The 25915-nt window shown below is 43.9% G+C and overlaps 1 protein-coding gene across 3 annotated transcripts; it reads right to left on the bottom strand.

The window, feature by feature from the left end:
- Window positions 1–2572: 2572 nt before the first annotated feature.
- On the bottom strand, window positions 2573–25582 carry LOC116531540 (bromodomain-containing protein 8). Of its 3 annotated transcripts, XM_032250374.1 has the most exons (22): window positions 25451–25582; window positions 24441–24537; window positions 18632–18701; window positions 17951–18000; window positions 17615–17737; window positions 17413–17493; window positions 16927–16991; window positions 15869–16005; window positions 15138–15356; window positions 14602–14746; window positions 12930–13139; window positions 12238–12518; window positions 11157–11609; window positions 10759–10852; window positions 10532–10578; window positions 9569–9783; window positions 7647–7739; window positions 7386–7454; window positions 6508–6685; window positions 5686–5790; window positions 5172–5216; window positions 2573–2947 (listed from the first exon to the last, which is right to left on the bottom strand). In XM_032250374.1, exons 1-22 carry the CDS (start codon window positions 25467–25469, stop codon window positions 2888–2890), a joined length of 2856 nt encoding a protein of 951 aa, XP_032106265.1. In that variant the 5' UTR covers window positions 25470–25582; the 3' UTR covers window positions 2573–2887. The 3 variants fall into 3 exon arrangements, with proteins under 3 accessions (XP_032106265.1, XP_032106266.1, XP_032106267.1); XM_032250375.1 differs by lacking the exon at window positions 5172–5216; XM_032250376.1 differs by lacking the exon at window positions 15138–15356 and having other exon boundaries at window positions 2592–2947.
- Between the last annotated feature and the right edge of the window lie 333 nt (window positions 25583–25915).

Consider the following 25915-nt stretch of genomic DNA (forward strand, 5'->3'; position numbering starts at 1 on the left):
TCTCAGGTTCAAGTGATTCTCCTGCCTCAGCCTCCCAAGTAGTTGGAACTACAGGCACGCATCACCACCACACCCAGTTAATTTTTGTATTTTTAGTAGAGACGGTGTTTCACCATGTTGGTCAGGATGGTCTTGATTTCTTGACCTCGTCAACCGCCCACCTCAGCTTCCCAAAGTGCTGGGATTATAGGCGTGAGCCACCATATCTGTTTTTTGTTTTGTTTTTTGGTTTTTTTTTTGAGATGCAGTCTTGCTCTGTCAGTGGACTGGAGTGCAGTGACTTGATCTCAGCTCACTGCAACCTCTGACTCCCGGGTTCAAGCAATTCTGCCTCAATTCTCCTGCCTCAACCTCCCACTGGGAGGTTGTAACTGGGATTACAGGCGCCTGCCACAACACCTGGCTAATTTTTTTTTTTTGAGACGGAGTTTCACTCTTGTTACCCAGGCTGGAGTGCAATGGCGCGATCTCGGCTCACCGCAACCTCCGCCTCCTGGGTTCAGGCAATTCTCCTGCCTCAGCCTCCTGAGTAGCTGGGATTACAGGCACGCGCCACCATGCCCGGCTAATGTTTTTGTATTTTTAGTAGAGACGGGGTTTCACCATGTTGACCAGGATGGTCTCGATCTCTTGACCTCGTGATCCACCCGCCTCGGCCTCCCAAAGTGCTGGGATTACAGGCTTGAGCCACCGCGCCCGGCTTTTTGTATTTTTAGTAGAGACGGGGTTTCACCACGTTGGCCAGGCTAGTCTCAAACTACTGACCTCAGGTGATCTGCCCGCCTTGGCCTCCCAAAGTGCTGGGATGACAGGCGTGAGCCACTGAACCCGGAACTATTTCGTTTCACTAGAGTTTTAAAAACGTTTAGTTGGCCAGGTGCAGTGGCTTATAGCTAAACAAACAAAAAGTTTAGTTATTAAGAGAAGTTGGAATATAACTGAGATTTTTAATTTTGGGGTTGTCACCCAGGCTGGAGTGCAGGGGCATGATCTCAGCTCATTGCAGCCTCCACTAGCCAAGGTCATGATCCTCCCACCTCAGCTGCCAATGTAGCTGGGACCACAGGTGCGTGCCACCGCACCTGGCTAATTTATTATTTGTAGAGACAGGGTCTTGCTATGTTTTTCAGGCTGGTCTCGATGTCCCGGGCTCAAGTGATCTTCCTGCGCTGGCGTCACAAAGTGTTGGGATTACAAGTGTGAACCACCATGCCTGGCCAATTTCAGTAATACTTAAAACTGGAGTTAGCCTTCAAACAACGTTTAAAACTTTTTTTTTTTTTTTTCCAGAGATGGAGTCTGTCACCAGGCTGGAGTGCAATGGCATGATCTTGGCTCACTGCAACCTCCACCTCCCAGGTTCAAGCAGTTCTCTGCCTCAGCCTCCCAAGTAGCTGGATTACAGGCATCTGCCACTATGCCTGGCTTTTTGTATTAGTAGAGACAGGGTTTTACCAAGCTGGTCCGGAACTCCTGACCTCATGATCCACCTGCCTTAGCCAACTAAAGTGCTGGGATTACAAGCATGAGCCACCACACCCAGACTATTTAATTATTTGACAACGGGTCTCGCTGCTACCCAGGCTGGAGAGCAGTGGTGCAATTACAGCTCATTGCAGCTTTGAATTCTGTGGCTCAAGAGATCCTCCAGCCTCAGCTTCCTGAGTCGCTGGGACTACAGGTGCACACCATGCTGAGTTAATTTTTTTTTGGGTGGAGAGGCAGGGTCTCACTTTGTTGCACAGACTGGTCTCGAATTCCTGGGCTCAAGCAATCCTCCCACCTCAGCCTCCGAAAGTGTTGGGATTACAGGTGTAAGCCACCACACCTGGCCAGTAACATTTTTTTTTGAGACGGAGTCTCACTCTGTCACCTAGGCTGGAGCACACTAGTGCGATCTTGGCTCACTGCAACATCCGCCTCCCAGGTTCAAACAATTCTCTTGCCTAAGCCTCCTGAGTAGCTGGGATTACAGGCACGCCCCACCACGCCCAGCTAATTTTTTTAATTTTTAGTAGAGACGGGGTTTCACCATGTTGGTCAGGCTAGTCTCAAACGCCTGACCTTGTGATCCGCCTGCCTCGGCCTCTCAAAGTGCTGGGATTACAGGCATAAGCCACTGCGCCTGGCCACCAAGAACTCTTTGTACAGAGTCCTTAACCATAGAAACAGGAAAAAAAATGGTAACACATTATTCTAGAAATACCATCTGGAAAGAGACAGCATTGAGACAAATGTTCCTGAGATAAAGGTCAATGTTACCTATGTCCATGCTCTAATTTTGTTTAAGCAATGCCATGAACAGAATTCTGAAAACCTTACTTTTCCCAAACATTCAAGAAAATCTAAATAAGGTAGTCTTTCCTGCACAATGCAACACTTTAAGGCATATTAACTATAAACTGTTTTGGTTACTTACCTTCTCACAGCAAGTAGTTCATAAGGCCACTTTCCCCCTCTAACAATCTCACAATCTCATTTCCACAAACAAAACAGTTATCACGCAGAAGAAACCACAAGTTTCAAATACACACATACCCCAAGCCAAGGGCTAGAGGTTTTTTGTTTTTGTTTTTTTCTGGTTTATTGTATACACACAAATTTCACAGTTTTTTTTTTTTTTTTTTTTTAAAGAAGTCTGTACAATTGACAATACAAACTAGCTACAATCTGCTAGCTACACATTAGGACATTAACATAGCCCATGATTTCTGCCCTAAAACAGGCAATTGTGCTACTCCAACTCTCTGAGAGAGATTTTCCAGCTCATGTCAAGTGGCCCAGGTTATCTCCTCTTCTGTAGCTTCCACTTCCAGAACTGGGCCCGCAAGCCCAAGCTCTATCCTGTTTACTTTTAGGTTCAGCTCAAAAAGAGTACTCTGAGGTTTCACTTTTTCATCTTCATATCTGCTTCAATGGCACAGCGGCGTCCCCTGGTGCCCCCATCCTAGACGACAGGCAGAGAAAGAAAGGGAGCATGAATTGGTCAGGAGATAAGAGATGGTGTAACAGAAAAGTTGGGGATTTGGTTTCTTAGGGGAGGGGAGAAGAGAATCAGCAGAAAAATCCAGAGGGATGAGGGGCATATTTCTGTCTTCCCACAGAGTGGCTAAAAAACACCTGGTCGTTTATGAGAAGAAATGTAGGACGGAGTATCTTGCTCATGCCTACCACAAAGGTCCTTGGATTCACCTAGGGTCCCACAGAATAACTATTAGTCATCCCACCCAGGCCCAAATCATATGCAAAGGAACAGGAGAGTAAAAGAAAGGAGAGTCAGAATGGACAGTGGGTAGTAAGGTTATTGACTAACATACCTGTCCAACTGTTGGTCCCTATAAGAAAGGCCTTTCCTGCAGACTGACCCTGGCACTAGTTCCCTAGCACCTCCTCACAGTTGTTTTCCATGAGATCAGGACAATTAGAAGGCTTCTTTCCATCTGCTGCTCTCTCCCTGCAGCCCAGCTCCTTCCTCTTGTGCAATATTTTGCTGTCTTCAATAGATAAAAGATCCCATTAACCAGCCTTGCAACAGCCAGCCAAATGCTTTGCTTGGGGGATCCAGAGTCACTGTTGCAGGCCAGTAAGAAAGAACGGAGATTATAATGTTCTGTTTGTGGTACAGGCTGAGAGGCCTATAGGCAAGATGAATTACTGAAACCTTTACTGGGCCAGGCCATTTTTACATTTCTAATATGCAAGGACTCAAAAATTGTTAGAGTCCATGAACGTAAGTTGCCCATGAGACATCAGTGAAAATAAAAATACCACCTTGCATTTGTATAACGCTTTTTTTTTCCCAAGATAGTTTCAATATATTATCTCATTTTATACTCACAATATCCCTGTGAGGTAGGCTGGACAAGTACCTCATTATATTAGCTTCATCACACAGCAAGGACAACGCCCCAAGAGATTATCCAATGACCTTAAGACCATGTAGTTTTCTAGCCTGATGCCCCTTCCATTACATTATGCCTCATTGTCCCATAATGAACAACACAGATCAGAGCCAGTTAATTCATGGAGGAAAGTAATAAAAGTCTTTAGGCTAGCTCTCCTCAGCTTATCTGTAATTTCAGCAGTCAATATTGATGCAGTGGTCTTTTTTTTTTTTAATTTTTTGAGACGGAGTTTCACTCTTGTTGCCCAGGCTGGAGTGCAATGGTGCAATGTCGGCTCACCGCAACTTCTACCTCCTGGGTTCAAGCAATTCTCCTGCCTCAGCCTCCTGAGCAGCTGGGATTATAGGCATGTGCCACCATACCCAGCTATTTTTTTTTTTTTTGTAGAGACGGGGCTTCTCCACGTTGGGCAGGCTGGTCTCGAACTCTGGACCTAAGGTGATCCACCTGCCTCGGCCTCCCAAAGTGCTGGGATTACAGGTGTGAGCCACCACACCCAACCGCAGTGGTCATTATTACTGAGATCTTTTCTTTTCTTTTGAGACAAGGTCTCACCCTGTCACCCAGGCTGGAGTGCAGTGGTATGAACAGTGCAGCCTTGACCTCCTGGGCCCAAGTGATCCTCCTACCTCAGCCTTCCGAGTAGCTGGGGACCACAGGTGCATACCACTCTGCTGCACAGCTAGTAGGGTTTCTGTTGTTCTTTTTAAATTTTGTAGAGACAGGGTCTCCCTATATTGCCCAGGATGGTCTCAAACTCCTGGGCTCAAGCAATCCTCCCACCTTGGCCTTCCAAAGTGTTGGAATTATAGCCTATACTGAGCCCTTTGGCTTCAATTTTACTGTTTGTTACATTAGTCTTGCAACTTAATTTTGAAAGAGAAAAGCTATGTGCTGAGTACTGCCATTATGAGGAACACTGTTAAAAAGCCAGCTAGTAGCTGCTGCTGTGAGCAATCTTCAATTTATAAGAAAAAAATTGGTGAAAGGTAAAGTCAAGAAATGAGGAGCAGGTACATCCTAGATCCTTCACCCCAAGAATACTTCGGTCCAGTGATTTCAAAACAGTCCCTACCCAGCCCACACACACACACATGCAAAAGACAGGAATGCAGAAGAAAAGAGTTCTTATTCAATGACCTGAATAAACCGAAGTTCAAGATACTGCCACAGTCTGCACATTGGATTTCCCTTTGCCACCCACCCCCGTTAAGAGCTGAGAATCTTCTGTGGCAACACCACCCCTTGCAGCCATTCAATACTTACAAAGAGAGAGAGAAGGAAGGCAGGAGAGCCCATTGGGACACTGTCCTGTTAGAGGACAAACAAACACTGATCAGGTTCCACAGAAACTCTCAGCCACAAGCACCCCAAACCTCAGGACAGAGACACAAGCACCATACACACAAGGATAAAATTTAAAAACTCAAGAACAAGAGGAAAGAGATCCAAAAGCAATCTGGCCATTACACCTCTAGCACAGAAACTGACGGTCCCCAACTGCTGCAGGCTAAGCCATTTCCCCCGCTTTGAGAGCACTCTCCCAGAGGAATTAAGAATTCCCCTACTCACGATTTCATGTGACTGGGCCTCTTGGTCACAACAGGCTTATTCAGTGTTGAGATGGGCAGAAACAACCACCATTCTAAGATCTATGTGTCTGTATACCATTGAAATGCAGAAGCCCAACAATACCAAGTAGTAACATAAGGTTCCTTGGATGCTTCAGACTTCTACTACTGGAACTACTGGCACACAGGTTCTTTCCTGATGGCCTCACCTTCTCTGAAGCATCCTGTTTACGGGTAGAATCTCTCCCTCGAAGACTTTTAGCACTGATCCCAGACTCAGATGTTTGCATAATCAACTGTGTGGCCAAGAATTGCTGTAGGGAGAAAAAAACAGGGTAGACCATAGAGACCTGATTTAGTAGGGAGGAATTAACTACACTTTAGGCTTTGTAAATAGAACTTTGTATAGTGTTCTTCTGGCTCAAACATATTTTGACTGATTGGAAGTTTAGCATATTAAGTTTTAATTCTAGTTGCAATAGGGATGCTAAAGAATCAAGTAGCCCTCTTTTTTGCTATAATGTAGGACCAAAATCTCTATCCTCCAGGAATGAGAAAAAGAATAAAGCTAGAATAAACCAAAGTTCAGCAATTTAAGTAATTTGGCAGATTGTACAAAGATTTGCAACATTCTTCCAAGTTTAACACCCCAAAAAGTACCTGGTAATGCAATCACAGGATAATAGAAGGGAAAAGGAAAGGAGAAACTCTTATTTGCTGAGTGTCTACTATGTACCAGGTACTTGATGTAATTAAAAATATACATTCATCATTTAAAAAACAAATTTATTTCAAAGCTTTGTGAAACGGAAATTAATTGCCCAAGAAAGGCAGAATATTGTAACACAACTCTCACCACACCAGAGAAAATAAAAATAAATTCCGTAAGAACAAAATATTATGTTTTCAATTGTGTCCCTGATGGCTATTTCAAGTAAAACCCACAGCAACCCTTCTTGGCATCAATATGAACCCTCCCCTTGAGTATTTTAACTTCATCCTTGCTGAAACACAAAGGATCCTCAAAATACCTGGATCTGCTCCAAGACATCTCGCTGCATCTCCACTGCCATGTGATAGACATCATGGTCTGAGCTATTGTACATTACAGCATTCTGAAACATCAGCATAATGTCACGCTGAAATTCAGCTGTGCTTCGGATCAGTCCATTTTCTATGTTTTTCTTAATAGTTGACAAATCCATTGGCCTGAAAAAGAGAACAGCAGTAAGTAGCAGTGGAGGTGGGAAGAGGACTTATCTAGATCTCTGAATATATTATCATCGTAACAGATTTTCTCATATATACCTTAATTTCCAGCTGCCAGGACTTGAAGTCTAACCCTTTATCCCAAAACATGTGCTTAACCCAAAAAACAATCTATATAATAAATACTGAGAAAGGTTAAAAAGGGAGTATATTTACATAAGTTTTTTGGAGACAGGGCTTGCCTCTGTCACTCAGGCTGTAGTGCAATGGCACAATCACAGCTTACTGCAGCCTGGATCTCCCAGGCTCAAGCAATCCATCCCACACTTCAGCCTCCCAAGTAGTTGGGACTATAAATGCACGACACAACACCTGGCTAAGTTTTGTATTTTCTGTAAAGAGGGGGTTTCACCATGTTGCCCAGGCTAGTCTTGAATTCTTGGGCTCAAAGTGATCTGCCCACCTCAGCCCCTCAAAGTGCTGGGTTTATAGGCGTGAGCCACTGCTCCCTGTGGGGATTTACTCTTTTAGACTATCACTGGTGATCCAGCCACTGGAATGATCAGTTTAGCACTTGGTTCCCCTCACATCAAAACCATAAACTTACTTGCTTTAAACTTATTATCTAAAGCAAAACTTCACTAAAACTAGACAACTTTTAATTTAGGCAAGTTACCATTTTGGATGGAACATGGCTCACCTCTGCACAATGCTGTGGTAGCCAGGTGCTATGTCATCCGTAACAGGCTGCAGGAAGACGTTGGCATACCTGTCCAAAAAGAATAAGGTGCAATTACTGACATTCTCCAGAAGCACAGGAAGATAACTTACTCTAAGTAGCTGAAGGTAGTAAGAGCCAATACCAGCAGTTCCACAGAAGCCTACTTGGATTTTTTTCAGTCACCAACAATGAAGAGGAGTAGGAGAAAAATGAACCTACTGATTGGTAAAGCCCACTCACCTATGATTAGCTGCAGCTCTCCATACAAGCATGATAGCTTTCTTCCAAATTTTCTGTGCCTGAATAGCTTCCTGATCCTCGCTACAGACAGAGCTGAAACAGAGATACAGCAATTTCACTAGGCACAAGTAAAACAAAAAAAAATTATAATTCTCTCTTTTTTTTGAGACAGGGTCTCACTCTGTCCCCCGGGATGGAATGCAGTGGCGTGATCATGCTCACTGTACCCTCAACCTTCCAGACTCAATCCTCTCACCTCAGCCTCCCAAGTAGCCGGGACAATAAGCGCACACCATCATGCCTGGCTAATTCTTAAATTTTTTTGTAGAGACAGGGTCTCACTGTGTTGCCCAGGTTACTCCTGGGTTCAAGCAATCCTCCTGCCTTACCCTCCCAAAGTGCTGGGATTACAGGCATGAGCCACCAGGCCGAGCCCTAATTATTTCTTGTCAACAGTTTATTCCAGGACAAGAAAGGGAAACACTAAAGAAAAGATCAGGCCAGGCCTGGTGGCTCATGCCTCTAATTCCAGTGCTTTGGGAGGTCAAGCAAGAAGATTGTTTGAGGTCAGGAGTTCAAGACCAGACTGGACCACAAAGAGAGATCCTGTTTCGGCTGGGCGTGGTAGCTCATGCCTGTAATCCCAGCACTTTGGGAGGCTGAGGCGAGTGAATCACAAGGTCAGGAGTTCAAGACCAGCCCGGCCAATATGGTAAAACCACATCTCTACTAAAAATATAAAAAAATTAGCCAGGCGTGGTGGTATATGCCTGTAATCCCAGGTATTTGGGAGGCTGAGGCAGGAGAATTGCTTGAACCCAGGAGGCGGAGGCTGCAGTGAGCAAAGACTGTGCCACTGTACTCCAGCCTGGGCAACAGAGCGAGACTCCATGTAAAAAAAAAAAAAAAAAGGGGCCGGGTGCGGTGGCTCAAGCCTGTAATCCCAGCACTTTGGGAGGCTGAGGCGGGTGGATCACAAGGTCAAGAAATCGAGACCATCCTGGTCAACATGGTGAAACCCCGTCTCTACTAAAAATACAAAAAATTAGCTGGGCATGGTGGTGCGTGCCTGTAATCCCAGCTACTCAGGAGGCTGAGGCAGGAGAATTGCCTGAACCCAGGAGGCGGGGGTTGCGGTGAGCTGAGATCGCGCCATTGCACTCCAGCCTGGGTAACATGAGTGAAACTCCATCTCAAAAAAAAAAAAAAAAAAAAGGAGGCTTTGTTTCTGAAAAAAAATTTTTTTTAAAAATAAAAATTTAAAAATAATGATAAAGGCCAGGCATGGTGGCTTACACCTGTAATACCAGCACTTTGGGAGGCCGAGGCAGGTAGATCGCTTAAGCTCAGGAGTTTGAGACCAGCCTGAGCAACATAGCAAAACTCCATCTCCACTAAAAATTAGTGGAGTGTGGTGGTGCATGCCAGTAGTCTCAGTTACTGAGGAGGCTGAGGCCAGAGGATTGCTTGGCTGGGAGGTGGAGGTTGCAGTGAGCCGAGATTGCGCCATTACCCTCCAGAATGGACAACAGAGTGAGACCTTGTCTTAAAAAAAAAAAAAGAGGCCAGGAGTGGTGGTTCTCGCCTGTAATCCCAGCACTTTGGGAGGCTGAGGTGGGCGGATCACGAGGTCAGGAGATGGAGACCATCCTGGCTAACACGGTGAAACCCTGTCTCTACCAAAAATACAAAAAATTAGCCGGGAGTCGTGGCACGCACCTGTAGTCCCAGCTACTTGGGAGGCTGAGGCAGGAGAAAAGCTTGAACCCAAGAGGTGGAGGTTGCAGTGAGCCAAGACACCACCACTGCACTCCCGCGGGGGTAAAGAGAAAGACTTCCTCTTCAAAAAAAAAAAAAAAAAAAAAAAGATTCTCTCTTTCTCACCTTCACTGCCTTGGCCTCAAAGAATCTCAGATACTCACAACTGGGAAGAAGCAGGGCTGCTGGGGATGGAGTCTGCCAGTGTGTGTGACTGCAGTGTAGCATTGTGTATGCTGAAGCCATCATCACTCTCGCTCACAGGAGGTTCATTATCCATTTCTGACAAATAGCCTTCTCCTTGATCCTCTTCCTTAGGCTCCTCTAGGCTGGCCGCTTCACTGACGCCATCTTCTTCCTCATCCTCACCTGGGGCATCCTTAGACACAGTATGCTCCAGTCAACAAATGCAAGCAAAGCTATCTAGCAAAGCATCATTAAATATGATCTGTTTTTGGGTTAGATTAGTTCTAGAAATGACCTCACACTGTTCCCTGACTTAGCCCTCTATCACTTATACTACCATCTACTTACAGACACTGGCTTAAGTAATTTAGAACCTGGATAAAGAAAAAGACCCAGGATCTTTTTAAAAGAAAGAAAAAAAAAAGCTACTTACTGAAGACTAAGCTAAGAGGCGTTCCTTCTTTCCCCTTGCTCTTGAGAGGAACTCTGACCCTGGGTACAAAGTTATCAAAAATAGTTTTTATTTTGTGTCTCATCTGATGGAGCAAGCTCACATCGCATTCAAGTCTTTGTTACTACTGCTTTAAAAATTCGAAAAAGAAAACTTCAGATGATTATCTTTGGATAGCCTAATTAATAAACTTGATTCCTGTATGTTCTCCTTGGCTCTGGTATCCTTATTCACTCTAAATCACTCTAACTGTATTGAGTGAGGTTTCTTAAGGACTGTGTGATATTCACAAACTGTTTCATATGGGAGGGACCTGTTGCTAGGGGATACTCCCATTATGCCTGACTGTCCACTGCAGTTTTTCTCCACGCAACTCCGTACCAGTCTCTTATCAGAGAATAAGGATGCGACTTTACTGAAATTCATTAAAAAGTAGTGCTATAGGGAAATCTAATCACATGGAAGAGGAATAAAGAAAAGTCTGAAATACCTTTATCTGGCTTCCAAAAATAGTCCCTGATTCTTCTTTCAATGAGTCTGCAGAGGAGAGAAAGACTACCTGAAGATTTTTCCACCTTAGCCTTCCTATGGACCATAATCCCCTGCAGCTCTCCTTTCCATGCTGACCTATTCTACTTCCTCTACTTGCCCACAACCCACAATCCCTCAGAAGCCAAAGCAAATGATTTCAAGTTAGTTAAAGGGGACTTTATTTACCTGACATTTCAAACTTGTGCTGAGTCTCTGCCTCTAAAGGATCTTCAATGGGATTTGAGCCATGTGATGGAGACAACATGCTTTCAGGGGATGCCTGAAAATCAAAAAAGGAAAAATACCCTAAGTACTGGTAAATCACTAGAGCTCACACAACTTTATTCTTCAATGATAATGAGACTATAGAATAAATTCTAAGTCCTACTCATGTAATTTGACTCCAGTGGTAACCTTAACAGGAATAAGACAAGTATATATAGTACTAATCACAGCCTATGGGCTTTGGACACATCAAACATGTAGAACTCAGGAATGTAACAGGAAAACAAAAAGCCTAAGCTGTCACTTCTTACCTAAAGTATAACCCTCCATCTCCCCAGCCCCTGATCTTTATTAAATACCTCTGTCTTCACAGTTGTAAGTGGGGTCTCATCGCCTTTCCCAATGGCAACATCTGCTTCAATAATCTCTCCAACTGTAGTACTTCCTGGTTCCTCATCTAAGTCCTGACTCCTGAGTTCTGGTGGCTCCATACTTGTGGCCGGAACAACTCCAGCTACTATTTCGGCCCCTGAAATGCCTGGCTCTGGTTCTGCAGGTTCCACTTTGATCTCTGCACTGGGCTCCCTGATGTCCACCAGTTCATGTATTCCCTTGTTTTCCGTTTCCTCAAAGTCCATTCTCTCTTGCTTGACCGTCATTTCTGGTGCAGGGAGAGGTACTGGCTTGTCCCTCTCCTGCTGGATAGGATGCTCCCAGGGGCCAGGCAAGGACTGAGGATCATCATTCTCTTCACAAAATGAGAGTGCTGCTTCCACTGCTGCCACATCCAGCACTTCAGGATGATCATCCACCTGTCCCACAATACACAAGCCTATTGAAGTCACAGAAAGAAGCCCAAGTCCTTCAGTTTTGTTAGCACCAAATGTGATAGCTTGAATTTGTAGCTTTCTCTCCATTTTCTCCATATAATGGAGGTAAACAATGAATAGGCACCTGTCCTGTGCAAATCAGTAACATGGGTATGGCTGGGGAGATGACTAGTATGTTAATACCAAAAGGCTACAAAGATGGAGATGGGCAGAAGTAGGAGAGTTGTTTAAGTAATTCTTACTATAAGTAGCAAAGTGGCCGAGCATGGTGGCTCACGCCTGTAATCTCAGCACTTTGGGAGGCCAGGAGTTCGAGACCAGCCTGGCTAACACGGCGAAACCCTGTCTCTGCTAAAAATACAAAAAATTAGTGAGGCATGGTGGCATGCGCCTGTCGTCCCAGCTACTTAGGAGGCTGAGGCACAAGAATTACTTGAGCCTGGGAGGCAGAGGTTACTGTGAGCCAAGATCGTGCCACTGCACTTGAGCCTAGATGACAGAGCAAGACTCTGTCTCAAAAAAAAAAAAAAACAGCAGCAGCAAAGCAAAGCTGGGAAGAGAAGCCTACATAAGACCCATGAGATTACTTGGGGCTTTGCTGAATAGTTACCTTGTCCTCAATGATGGCAATGATGTCTCCAACAGTCTCAAAATCCAGCTCTTCACCTGTGTAAGACACAGCAATATCCATCTTCTCAGCTAGATCTAATTCTTCCTTCCCATCTATGCTGGGAGCCTTTGATCCTCCAGGGGCCTCTGCTACCCCTGATCGAAAACATTCCTCTTTGATAGAATTGATGATCATGGATATTTCACTGCTGTCCATGGAAACAGTCACAGTATGTGGATCCCCCACAGCCTCCATGGGAACACAGTTATCGGGTTGACTCACTGAATAACAGAAGGAGAAAAGCATCTCAGAAACTTATTGGGTACAAAGTGACCGCCTTGAGATCACATCAACGCTACAGACAGATGTCAAATATCTAAACACTTGAAGTCAGAAAGAGTCATCATACATGTGCCTATGTTTTCTTCTCCTCAGTTTTATCTATAAGGGCGAGAACATATTTTCAAGCCTGCTCCTATCTGTATACTTAGCCTCTTCCCTGCAACACATAAATGCCCACCCGCCTCTTCTCACATCTATTTCTAAGGATATTTATTTCTAAGGATAAAGATAGCACATGTCTATGTAGAACAGAGAAGAAACATCTGAATTGAAGCTGATGCTCTTGGTCTTTTTTCTCTAACTGAAGCTCAAAATGAAATTTTAGACCTAGTGGCTGCTCAGGGACGCACCTGGAGCTACACTTTCAGTAGTGGAGACAGCCGGAGCAGAGGATGGTGCTGGCAGCGCAGGCATCATGACAATGGTAGCCTGGGACACAGACTCTACAGGGGGTGGCACAAGTTTAACTGGAGGCTCACTGGCAACAGTGGTGAAGGAAGCAAGAGGTGTGGTGAACTGTGTAGGACCAGCTTCTAAAAGCCGGGAAAGAGTGGGAGCACCTAACATATAAAGAGGTACACAAAATGAAGTAAGAAGAAAGCATATAAACAAGAAGCAAAAGTTACTTGAAGACTCAGCTAAGAAATTCTTATGGTCTCAAAGGATGAGAGCAACTGCTTCACTGAATAAGTTCATCATCTATATCCTTACTCTTTCTAACCTTACTTAAGATCTTCCTCCAAGTTAGGAATGAATCAAAGCAATAGAACACTCAACATATATAAAAAATGGGTGGTAAGGCCAGGCACAGTGGCTCACACCTGTAATCCTAGCACTTTGGGAGGCCACATTTGAGACCAGCTGGCCAACATGGTGAAACCCTGCCTCTACTTTAAAAAAAAAAAAAAAAAAAGTAGCCAGGCATGGTGGCAGGTGCTGTAATCCCAGCTTCTCAGGGGGCTAAGGCAGGAGAATTGACTGAACCCGGGACATGGAGGTTGCAGTGAGCTGAGATTGTGCCACCACACTCCAGCTTGGGCAACTGAGCGAGGCTCCGTCTCAAAAAGAAAAAGAAACGGTGGTAATTTTTCCTCAGAGGAAATTTAATCACCAAGAAATAAAAAACCGGTATGAATAAATCTGTCACTTCTGCTGAAGTTCAGCATATTGTAAATCACCAAGTTCAACACCATTCAAATACCAATAAAGTATTTTATGGAGTTTTTTGTCTTTCCCTGCTTTACACTTTTTCCTTCATTTATTTATTTACTTTTGAGACAGAGTTTCACTCATGTTACCCAGGCTGGAGTGCAATGGCGCGATCTCGGCTCACCGCAACCTCCGCCTCCTGGGTTCAGGCAATTCTCCTGCCTCAGCCTCCTGAGTAGCTGGGATTACAGGCACGTGCCACCATGCCCAGCTAATTTTTGTATTTTTAGTAGAGACGGGGTTTCACCATGTTGACCAGGATGGTCTCGATCTCTTGACCTCGTGATCCACCCGCCTCGGCCTCCCAAAGTGCTGGGATTACAGGCTTGAGCCACCGCGCCCGGCCGCTTTTTTCTTCATTTAATTCTCATCACATCCTTGTCAAGTATATACATTACAATTAATAAAAAAGGAAACTGAGACTCAAAAGCTAAGTTACCTATCCAAAGTCACAAAACCGACGTGTGGCAGATCTGAGATTCAAGCCCAGTTCTCTGGTTCCAAATCTTATTCCACTATTCTATAATCTCAGGTATCTCTAGCACCTTGATTTTGCAAGTCACAAGAAAGCAGCTCATTATTACTCTCAATATCTATGCTGTGGTCAATCAGGGCTATCAATATCTTGAAGACAGACAGCTTTATAATCGGGAGCACTACACTGTTTACCAGGTAAAGTAGCTCCAAAAAAAGTTAGAAAAAGTTGGGCTTTAAACTAGGACTAACAATTGCTTAGTAACAAACTGAAATTGAGGTCAGTCAATGTCAAGTTCAATACCTCTGAAGTAGATGAAAGGAAAAGTGGTAACTTACCCGAGGCAGCAGGGGAGGCTGCAACAGTATTGGGTGTTTGCTGTATCTCCCCACCATGTATCATGGGAAGGACCCCGCCTACCTCCAGGAGGACACCTGTACTGTTCAGGTGGCCAGAAGCCACAGCCATTTCATTCTCATTGACCTACCAGGGAAGAATAGAGGTGAAGGCTACACTCAAGTTTTCCTTTATTACCATTTCCCAACAAAGCTCCAGAAGTTGATCAAACTTTATGAAAACTAATAGTTAACATCCACAGAGAATAATTTAATACCCAAAGGAAACTCTAAACTATAATGTTCGAAACTTATTTGACAAGAGTTCTCTGGAGTAGAGAACCAAATTAATTGTGATTCAGAGACCTCAGGACCCAAGGGTACTATCAACTTATAGTATTTTTCAAAAATTAACATTCAATTAGGAGATATTTTCCTTTTTTGAACTTTTTTTCCCCATGTCACATTTTAGGTCCCAGGCACTCCCTTCCAAGTACTAAATCACCACAGCTCTCAAACACCCACAGAAGTCTCCATACCAGTCTGGGGCTAGTAGGCAGGAGGCTGCCCTTCTTCAAGAGCTCTGACAGCAGAGGGGAGGGGGGTGGAGTTGCTTTCTGTCCAAGCATCTTTTTCTGGGGTGAATCATCTGTTACTGGGGTCATGGGGGCTTCTAAGGGTGCAGAGCCTGGAGGAAGGGTGTCAGGAATCCCAGGAAACGAGGTGACTGGGGCACTCGGCAAAGTCCCGGGGGTTACCTAAGAGACAACAGAGAACCTTTATCTGACTTCTCAAACTATGGAAGGTTCCCTACTAATATGTTCGGGTTAGTGTGTCTAACTATTATTTTATTAGTCCTGAGTCGAATTGCCCAGAAAGCCTCTATCCCTCCTGTTCTCAGTCATACTTTTCTTCCCCACAAGCTTCTCTTCCATCCACTCAAACATCCCACCCAACCTGCCTTTTATGAATTCCTTACCCACTACCAGTATTACATTTAGAAGGACTTAGTCCCTTATTTCAGCAGGAATTTCATAGGACTAGTATGAAACAATTCCTTAAAATAGTCTTTACCTATCTCTCAAAAAGGTCAAAAGCCTCAGTGTTTTTAGGTCCATTTTTATCTCAGAGCACAGAACATGGTAAATTCTTTAGCATTCAGACCAAGAGAGGAAGTTGCCTTTAGGCCAAAAGTGGTTTCCTCATCACTCAGCTCTGCTGGCTTATTGCCCCTTAGCTGAACAATTTCCACAGCTGGAAATATACTCACCCCAGAGGTAGCCTCTTCCATAGTGGTTGGAGTCAAGTCTCCAAGTGGATAATCACCTCCTGGGGAGGCGGAATCTATAGGAGAACGAACCATCACAGTGGGTAACCTCCGGGGGGGTGTTCTTACTGCTTGACGAGCTAGAACATAAAAGAAAACAATGTCCAAATCTTCAAGATTAAATAAATGAAACTTGACACTATTCTGCTATTATACAATAAACGGCAAATAGGAATGTTGCATTACTAAGGCAGCATAATGAGTTTGGATTAGAAAGCTTTAACACTTTTGGAGATGGATAACTTTTTAGCCTAATTTTTCCTAAGGGCAGTTCTCACACTAAACAAACTCCTTTAACAATCTCAAACTACTTAGTTATCCCAAAAGTCTGTGGAGTGGGAAAGTAGTTTAAATATCCCTTAATATTCTCTTCAGCAACTTATTAATACTCTGCTTTTAAGAACAGGGAGGCCAGGCACGGTGGCTCACACCTGTAACCCCAATACTTTGGGAGGCCAAGGCAGGCGGGTCACCTGAGGTCAGGAGTTTGAGACCAGCTTGGCCAAAAAATTAGGCAGGCGTGGTGACAGGTGCCTGTGATGCCAGCTGCTCGAGAGGCTGAGGCAGGAGAATTGCTTGAATATCATAGGAGGTAGAGATTGTAGTGAGCCGAGATCGTGCCACTGCACTCCAGGCCTGCACAACAAGCTCTCAGGGGTGGGGGTACAAAAACAGGAAAAGACCTCACAGCATTTATTCCTAGAGTTGTAAATGCTTACATTTCTCCCCTTATCCAATGACTGAACTATTCTCAATCTTTTCACAGGACTTTGACTTCTAAAACATTAATTATGTTCAATAACTTCTTATCGAGCCTTTGTATCCTAAAGTTATTTAAGGTGTAGTGAGATCTGAGCAGAGTTCATGGCTAGGAGTTTCTTCTTGGATATTAAGGGAGGTTTTTATTCTAGCAGAAGAGAAAACTGTGCAAGTAAATTTAACCCAATGGATTCTAGTACTGTGCGATCAATTGCTAAACAGACATACTAGGGTCAGCTTACCCTGATATGCAGCATCTGTAGCCTTCCTCTTTACTTCAGCCTCCTCTTCTTCCAATTTTTTTTTCCTAAACAGGGAATTAAGAGTTAGATGCTAGACAGCTCTGGCTCCTCCCCAGAGTTCACAGAACCCATAGAAAGAAATTTTTTTGCCAGGTCAGCACTTTCTGGAAGACAGGCCTAAACAGGAATTCTAACCAGCAAAACAGGGAACTGGGGTATACTGTCTAACTCCCACTTCTTCACTCAGGCAAACTAGAGCCACTTTTAAGTTACAACTAAGTTATGTTTTCATACTGAAATGTTCCATCATATTACCTTCTAGGACTCACTCCCCCCTCCCAGCCACCAAGCTGCTTTGCAGTTTTCCCCTTCCAGAATCTGTCTCAAGTCTAAAGGGATGGCAGTTGAAGGAAATAAGCCAGATTACTTGAGGGGAAAAGAGGGTAAAAAGAAACAAGCACAGAAGAACAATATAATATAACCCACATTGCAATGTCATTGCAAAGCTCATCCAATCTGCTGTCCATGTGTCCAGCTTGAATTAGTTCTGCATCTCTTTTTAGCCGTCTATAGGAAGAAAGAGAGGTAGGTAGACTGGATTTTTAATCTATTCTAAAAATTCTGACCAATACCAGATGTCAGCCTCTTATGTTTTTCTCAATCTTTTGGCCTTCTCTCTGATAAGTACCTATATCTCTCCTGGGTTTCCTTTATCACTTTCTTTAGTTCCTCAACTCGCTCAGCAGTCAGTTTCCGAACAATGACGTCTTCAACAGTTTCCACCACTTCTCCCTTTTCACCTCGTTTCCGTCTGTGGAAAATGAAAAAAAAAAAAAAAAATCCATATTTGAATAAGAGAATATTTATCCCCTCTCCCACTTGCTCTGAGCCTTCTTTACCATTTAATCATAGATAACTTCTGCTATTTTTTTTTTAATCACCCAGTATTATAAATAGGTATAAACCAGAATTCCTCAGTAAACACTCTAAGAAATTTGGCTAAAGTACCTGGCTTTATACTCACTTTGGGGTCTCAGTGGTCTCTAAAAGCTCTGAGTATTGGGAAGCACAATGCTACAGAAAAAAAAAAGTTAAAATGTGATGAGCAAGCATGGAAAGAAATGCCCTTTCGAAGTTTAAAGAGATTAGAGTAAGATTTAGAGAAGAGAGATATATGTAAGATGTGAAGTTTCTAGGAGGGTAAGTAACTTGATAATCAAATCAGTTCAAAATAATCAAAACAAGCCACAGAAAAAGAGTCTTATGGACTAGAGTTTGTGCATTTGGGTAAAGGCAACCTAACTGAAAATATTTATAGCTAATATCTACTAACTAGTTACCACGTGCAAGGCACTGTGTTAAATGCTTTACATGTATTACCTCAATTAACTTCACAACAATCCTGAAGCAAATCATCACTATTTTACAAATGAAAAAAACAGAGGAAAAAGGCCCAGTTTTTGGATGGAGTAATAATGAACTCAGATCTGTCTAATTTCCAAGCTTGGGTTCTTAAATGTTAGGCAACACTGAGAAGAAAAGTCTAATATGATCATATATGGATGGATTAGCAAACAGTAGGAAAAAAGAAAAGGCATTCTCAACTATTTTCCCACATCATGGTATAAAAACTTTGTAATTAAAAGGCAGGGCCTGCTTTAGAACTCAAAGACTGCTCTAAAAGAACACTTGCTTGGGAACTTACTTTTTGAGAGAACCAGTCTGGAGGGCGGCCAGGTTCTGCAAAGGGCTTGATTGCTCTGCTAACTGACACCCTGCAAAATGAGGAAAGCTTTATTACACACCAAGCAGAAAATAACAGGAGATATACGCTGAGAGTACAAGGCTTAGAGTTCAAACTCTGGAATAAAAAAGATGCCAATGAATGCCAGGTGTGCAATGGATTGTGCCTATAATTCTAGCACTCTGGGAGGCAGAGGTGGGAGGATAGTTTGAGCCCAGGAGTTCAAGACCAGCCTGGGCAACAAAGGGAGACTCCGTCTCTACAAAAAAAAAAAAAAAAAAAATCGACCAGGTGTTGTGGTGCGTACCTGTGGCTTGTGGTCCCAGATACTTGGGTGGCTGAGGTGGGAGAATCCTTTGAGCCCAGAAAGTCGAGGCTGCAGTGAGCCCAAATCGCACCACCGCACACCAGCCTGGGTGACAAAGTGAGATCCCCCCCACACCACTGCCACTTAAAAAAACAACAGCATGTATAGTATATAATTATTTGTGTTCAAAAATGAGGGGGATAAGAGGGAAAAATATTTGCTCACATAAACAAAACTTATGCTAGAGAGACACAAGAAACTGCTAATACTAGTAGACGGGGGACAATAATGGGAGGAAGACATTGGATATCATTCTGAACTTTATGATTTGGCATCTGCTGATAAAATAATAAAATTTAAAAATTTTGCTCAAGTACTCTTATACTGTTTTTCTATGGCTGGGCGTGGTGACTGTAATCCCAACACTTTGGGAGGTCGAGGAGGGTGGATCACTTGAGCTCAGGTGTTTGAGACCAGCCTGGTCCATGTGATGAAACCCCATCCCTACTAAAAATACAAAAATTAGCCAAGTGTGATGGCATGCACTTGTAATCTCACTTACTCGGGAGGCTGAGGCAGGAGAATCACATAAACGCAGGAGGCGGAGGGTGCAGTGAGCCGAGATCGTGCCACTGCATTCCAGCCTGGGTGACAGAGCAAGACTCCATCTCAAAAAATAAAAAGGATTCTTATACTATTTATCTAATAAAAATGTGAGGAAATATACAGATTAGATTCTATTTCAAACCAGTTTACCTGTATTGCTTAAAAATGAGCTGTTTATATATATATACACACCCACATGTATATATATGTACAATGTGTATATATATATATGTATACACACACATATACACACAAATGTATATATACACACATATACACACTAATGTATATGTGATATGTGTATATACACATACACACACATACACACATTTTTATTTGTTTAGATAGGTTTACTTTGTCACTCAGGCTTCAGTGCAATGGCACAATCATGGCCTGCTGTAGCTTCCACCTCTGAGGCTTAGGCAACCTCCCACTGCAGCCCCACCCAAGCAGCTGAGATCATAGATGCACCACCAAGCCTGACTAATTTTCTTTTCTATAGGGAACAGGGTCTCTTATGTTGCCTCCCCAGCTCAAGCCATCCTCGCATCTCAGCCTCTCCAGTAGCTGGAACTACAGGCACACACCACCAGACCCAGGTAATGTTTCTGTTTTTTTTTTTTTGTAGAGACACAGTTTCATCATATTGTCCAGACTGGTATCCAACTCATGATCTTAAGCGATCTGCCCGCCTTGGCCTTCCAAAATTCTGGGATTACAGACTAAGCCACCCCACTCAGCCCCATTCTATTCTCTAGTTCTGTGAGGTCTATAATTTTTCCCAGATTACACATACAACTGAGATCATGTGGCATTTCTTTATGTGCCTAGCTTATTTTACTTTACATACGATCCTCCAGGCTCAACCATGGAATCACAAATGGAGGATTTACGTTTTTATGTTTTGAGATAGAGTCTCACTCTCTTGCCCAGGCTGGATGCTGCAATGGCACGATCTCAGTTCACTGCAACCTCCAACTTCCCGGTTCAAGTGATTCTCCTGCCTCAGCCTCCTAAGCAGCTGGGATTACAGGCATGCACTACCACGCCCAGCCAGGATTTACTTTTTTTTTTTTTGGGATGGAGTCTCCCACTGTCACCAGGCTGGAGTGCAGTGGTGCCATCTCGGCTCACTGCAACCTCTGCCACCCAGGTTCAAGCCAGTCCTCAGTCTCCCGAGTAGCTAGGACTATAGGCACGCACCACCACACCCAGTTAATTTTTGTATTTTTAGTAGAGATGGGGTTTCACCATGTTGGCCAGGCTGGTCTTGAACTCCTGAACTCGTGATCTGCCCACTTCAGCCTCCCAAAGTGCTGTGATTACAGGCATGAGCCACTGCACCCAGCGGATTTATCTTCTTTTTCTTTTTTTTTTTTTTAAGATGGGGTTTCACTATGTTAGTCAGGCTGGTCTTGAACTCCCGACCCCAGGTGATCCGCCCGCCTTGGCCTCCAAAGTGCTTGGATTACAGGCATGAGCCACGATGCCCGGCTGGATTTACTTTTTTAAATGGCTAAACAGTATTCGATTGTGTTCACTTTAAATATGTATTTTATACACACACACACACACACACACACATTTTCTTTATTTATTCATCTGTTAACGGATACTATAATAATTACTTTAACTGTGGATAGTTTCACAGAAGTATATATATTTCAGAAGTACCGTATCTTACCCTTTAAATACGTGCAGTGGATGGGTGTGGTAGCTCACGCCTGTAATCCCAGCACTTTGGGAGGCCAAGGCAGGTGGATCATCTGAGGTCGGGAGTTCAAGACCAGCCCGGCCAAGATGGAGAAACCCCATCTCTACCAAAAAATACAAATATTAGCCAGGCATGGTGGTGCAGGCCTGTAGTCCCAGCTACTCAGGAGGCTGAGGTGGGAGGATCACTTGAATCTGGGAGGCAGAGGTTGTAGTGAGTCAAGATTGCACCATTGCACTCCAGCCTGGGCAACAGAGTGAGACTCCTTCTTAAAGGAAAAAAAAAAGTGCAGTTTACTGCACATCAATTATATCACAAAAAAAGTTGCTAAAAGGGATGTGACCTTTCTTACCAACCCCCTTCCTTCTTGTTGCATAGAACAAGGATGTGACAGCTGAAGCTCAAGGAACCACCACGAATCATAAGATAACCGGAAGATAAACTGCGCTGAGGAAGGTGGAACAGAAAGAGAAGATTCTGACTTCCTAATGTCACTGTAAAGTTGCTATGAGAGTTGTGGCCTGCCTAGACTTACTTTATGTGTGAGAAAAATAAACTGAAGTTTTTAACCCATTTCTCTGTTGCTGTTGCTCTTTCTTTATAGTGTTTTTGTTTTTATGGTGGCCACGTATTACTTCAAAAATTAGATTTAAAAAACAAAAAAATGCTAGAAAACACAACAATCAGCAAAGTACTGAATTGTCTATAAATGTGGCAAGAGAGTTAAATTCGTAATGGATGATACAAAAGAAAGGGGGTGGGGACCGATACAGGGCAAGGTAAAATGATAGTTCTAGGCTCAGAGTGATGGCTCACGCTTACAATCCTAGCACTTTGGAAGGCTCAGGTAGGAAGATCCCTTAAGCCAGTAGTTCGAGACCAGCCTGGGCAACAAAGTGATAAAAAACAAAAAAAATTAGCCAAGCATGGTGGCACGGGTCTGTAGTCCTAGGTACTCAGGAGGCTGAGCTGGGAGGATCACCTGAGGCCAGGAGTTTGAGACCAGCCTGGGCAACATAGCAGGACCTTGTCTCTACAAAAACATAAAAATTTAAATAGCCAGGCATGGTGGCACGTGCCCATAGTCCCAGCTACTCAGGAGGCCGAGGCTGGAGGATCACTTGAGCCTAGGAGGCAGAGACTGCAGTAACCCAAGATCGCACCAATGCACTCCAGCCTGGGCATCAGTGACATGGTCTCAAACAACAACAACAAAAAGTCAAACATGATAGAGTTACTACATAACCCGGCAATTTCACTCCTTGAATAAAAAACTCCAGAGAATTAAAAACATTGTCCATAACCTTGTACACGAATGTTCATAGCAGCATTATTCATAACAGCCAAAAAGTGGAAACAACCCAAGTATCTATCAAGTGATAAATAAACAAAATTTGGTATATTCATATAACAGACTATTATTCAGTTAAAAAAGGAATTAAGTATTGAAACATGCTACATAAGAATGAACCTTAAAAGTGTTACGTTAAGTGATAGAGTCCAGAAGAGCACATATGATTCTATTTGTACGAAATATCCAGAATAGGCAAATCTACAGAGACAGAGAATTGGCTGGGTATGGTGGCTCATACTTGCAATCCTCGCACTTTGGGAAGCCAGGACTGACGGATTACTTGATGCCAGGAGTTCAAGACCAGTCTGGACAAAACCCTACTAAAAATACAAAATCTCTACTAAAAATACAAAAATTAACCAGGCCACCCGTGGTGGTGCATAGCTGTAATCCCAGCTACTTGGGAGGCTGAGGCACGAGAATCATTTGAACCTAGGAGGCAGAGGTTGCAGTGAGCCAAGATCGTGCCACTACACTCCAGCCTGGATGACAGTTAGCCTGCTTCTAATTAATTAATTAATAGAAAGTAGATGAGAGTTTGCTTGGGGGTGGTAAGGAGGGGACAACATGAACTGACACTTAAGGAGTATGGGGTTTCTCTTAAAAATAAGGAAAATGTTCTAAAATTAGATTGTGGTGATGGTTGTACAACTGTGAATATGCTAAAAACCATTATATTGTACATTTTAAGTAGGTTAATTATATAGTATGTGAGTTATATCTCAATAAAGCTGTTTAAAAAAAGAAATACAGGCTGGGCGTGGTGGCTCGTACTTGTAATCCAAGCACTTTGGGGGCCAAGGCAGGTAGATCACCACAGGTTGGGAGTTCAAGACCCACCCAACCAACATGGTCTAAAAAAAAAAAAAAAGGTAAAAAAAAAATAATAATAAAAGTAAAAAATAAATAAAAAGGAAATACAGCTGGCCTGGTGGCTCACACATGTAATCCCAGTAGGTTGGGAGGTCGAGATGGGCAGATTGCTTGAACCCACGAGTTTGAGACCAGCCTAGGAAACATGATGAAACCCCATCTCTACAAAAAAATTAGCTGGGCATGATGGTGTGTGCCTATAGTCTCAGCTACTCAAGAGGCTGAGGTGGGAAGATCACCTGAGCCCCAGACATGGAGGTTGCAGTGAGCCAAGATCACTCTACTGCACTCCAGCCTAGGCCACAGAGTGCAACCCTGTCTCAAAAAAAAAAAAAAAAAGAACAGCTGGGCTCGGTGGCTCACACCTGTAATCCCAGCACTTTGGCAGGCGGAGGAGGGCAGATCATGAGGTCAGGAGATCGAGACCAGCCTGACCTACATGGTGAAACCCCATCTCAATTAAAAAAAAAAAAAAAAAAAAATTAGCCAGGCATGGCCAGGCAAGGTGGCTCATACCTGTAATCCCAGCACTCTGGGAGGCTGAGGTGGACTGATCACTTGTGGTCAGGAGTTTGAGACCAGCCTGGCCAACATGGCAAACCCCATCTCTACTAAGAAATAAAAAATTATTTCGGCATGGTGGCACGCACCTGTAATCCCAGCTACTCGAGAGGCTGAGGCTGGAGAGTTGCTTGAACACAGGACTGGGAGGCGGAGGTTGCAGTGGGCAGAGATCGCGCCACTGGACACCAGCCTGGGCGACAGAGTGAGACTCCGTCTCACAAAAAAAGGAAAAAGAAAAAAGAAAAGAAAGTCTACTTACAGCTTAATACGATTAACTACAGAAATCTACCAACATGAAAGCATATCCAACAATTTCTAAGACTCAGGAGAGCTGACATCCTAGATACCTTACCAGTTTTGATCTCCACTTCTCATGACAGAAGATGCTAAACACAGCTTCTCTCGGATGGACCACGGCTCTGTGGGGCCAGTACTCAGCAGCTTGTGTTCTGGGAGAGAGGGAGGGAGAGAGGGAAAGAGGGAGGGAGGGAGAGAGGGAGGGAGGGGGGGAGAGAGGGGGGGAGAGAGAGAGAGAGAGAGAGAGACAGACACACAGACACATTCCAACTTGTTAGGACAAAATGAGCTACTAACACCAAATCTCGATTTTCACCTCTCCAAGTGAAATACCACCAGTGAAGGTGGTACCTAGTTGCAGGCGAATTACAGTATAACATTTTATTTCTTAAAACGCCATGGCTTTAAGCTCCGCTTTATTAAAAAAATAGGGAATGTCAGATTAGGCAGTTCTCACTAAAAGCCCAGTTTTATTCCAGCTTAAACGCGAGGGCTTATTTCCCAGGAAGCCGAGCGGCCAGAACCTCCTACTACCCCGCCTCCCTCTTAGCATAAACTTGTTTACTTCTCTCAGCTCCTCTACTCCAAACGTCAGGCCTAGAAGACTTTCAGTCCACGAAAAGAAAAATGTCTGAAATGCCCGAGACGCAATCTTCTCAGTAGCAGGAAAAGCTCATTGTTAAAAGACCCGATTTCTACTGCCTCACAAACGTAGGTCAGAAAATGAATGGCTCTTTGAGACGCCGGTTACTCCGACTGGCTCACATCTTTCAGTCTGCACGCCCAAGTTTCTAGAGTGCTTTTACGGTTACCCCGCAGAGTTCCTAACACACTCGGATTCAGTAAGCTGCTTCTCTCAAACCTCCGCTCCCTCCCTGAGAAACAAGTCCCCAGATTTCTGGGGCCCCAAACGTTGGTCTTCACGATACTGTGGAGCGCAGGTCTCTGAAAATCCTGGGCTCTCAAGCAAACCACTTCTCCTACTCCTTAGTGGTGTAACAAAAATACGATGCCTAGCCTCGAATCTACAAAGGCCTTTCACGCAAAACCTGCTCAGATACTCACTCCCCGTTCCCGTCGCCATCTTGGCCCTGAAGTCTCCAACCCTGAGGAGAGGCGGTCTGGTAGGGCCGAAACCCGGGAATTCTGGGAAATAGAGTATTGGCGTTGGTTCGCGGTGTCTCCTGGGAAATGTCGTTTTTTCCTCCCTAAGACGAAGCTAGCACCCTAAACCAGTTATCTTGTGCACTTCTGTTAACAGTGTTGCTAAGGCAGGACAAGGGTTGGACGCTGAAACCTCAAGATTTTCTTTATGCTGCTTGGATAAGAAATGTCTAGGATTCAAGGAAAAGGGTTAAGTTGGAAAAATCCCAGGCGAAATAACTCCGAAATCGCGACAGTTGGTAACCCGGATCTACATTAGATTTGAGAGGTCAAGCGGAAGCAAACGACTGGAATTCCAGTCAGGTCCGCCCCCTTTCCTTACGTGGATTGGTAGCTACAGGCTTCGCTATCTGATTGGCCGAACAA

This window comes from Sapajus apella, unplaced genomic scaffold, assembly GCF_009761245.1.
Source record: "Sapajus apella isolate SASKATOON/1434 unplaced genomic scaffold, GSC_monkey_1.0 scaffold71, whole genome shotgun sequence".
NCBI classification, from domain to species: domain Eukaryota; kingdom Metazoa; phylum Chordata; class Mammalia; order Primates; family Cebidae; genus Sapajus; species Sapajus apella.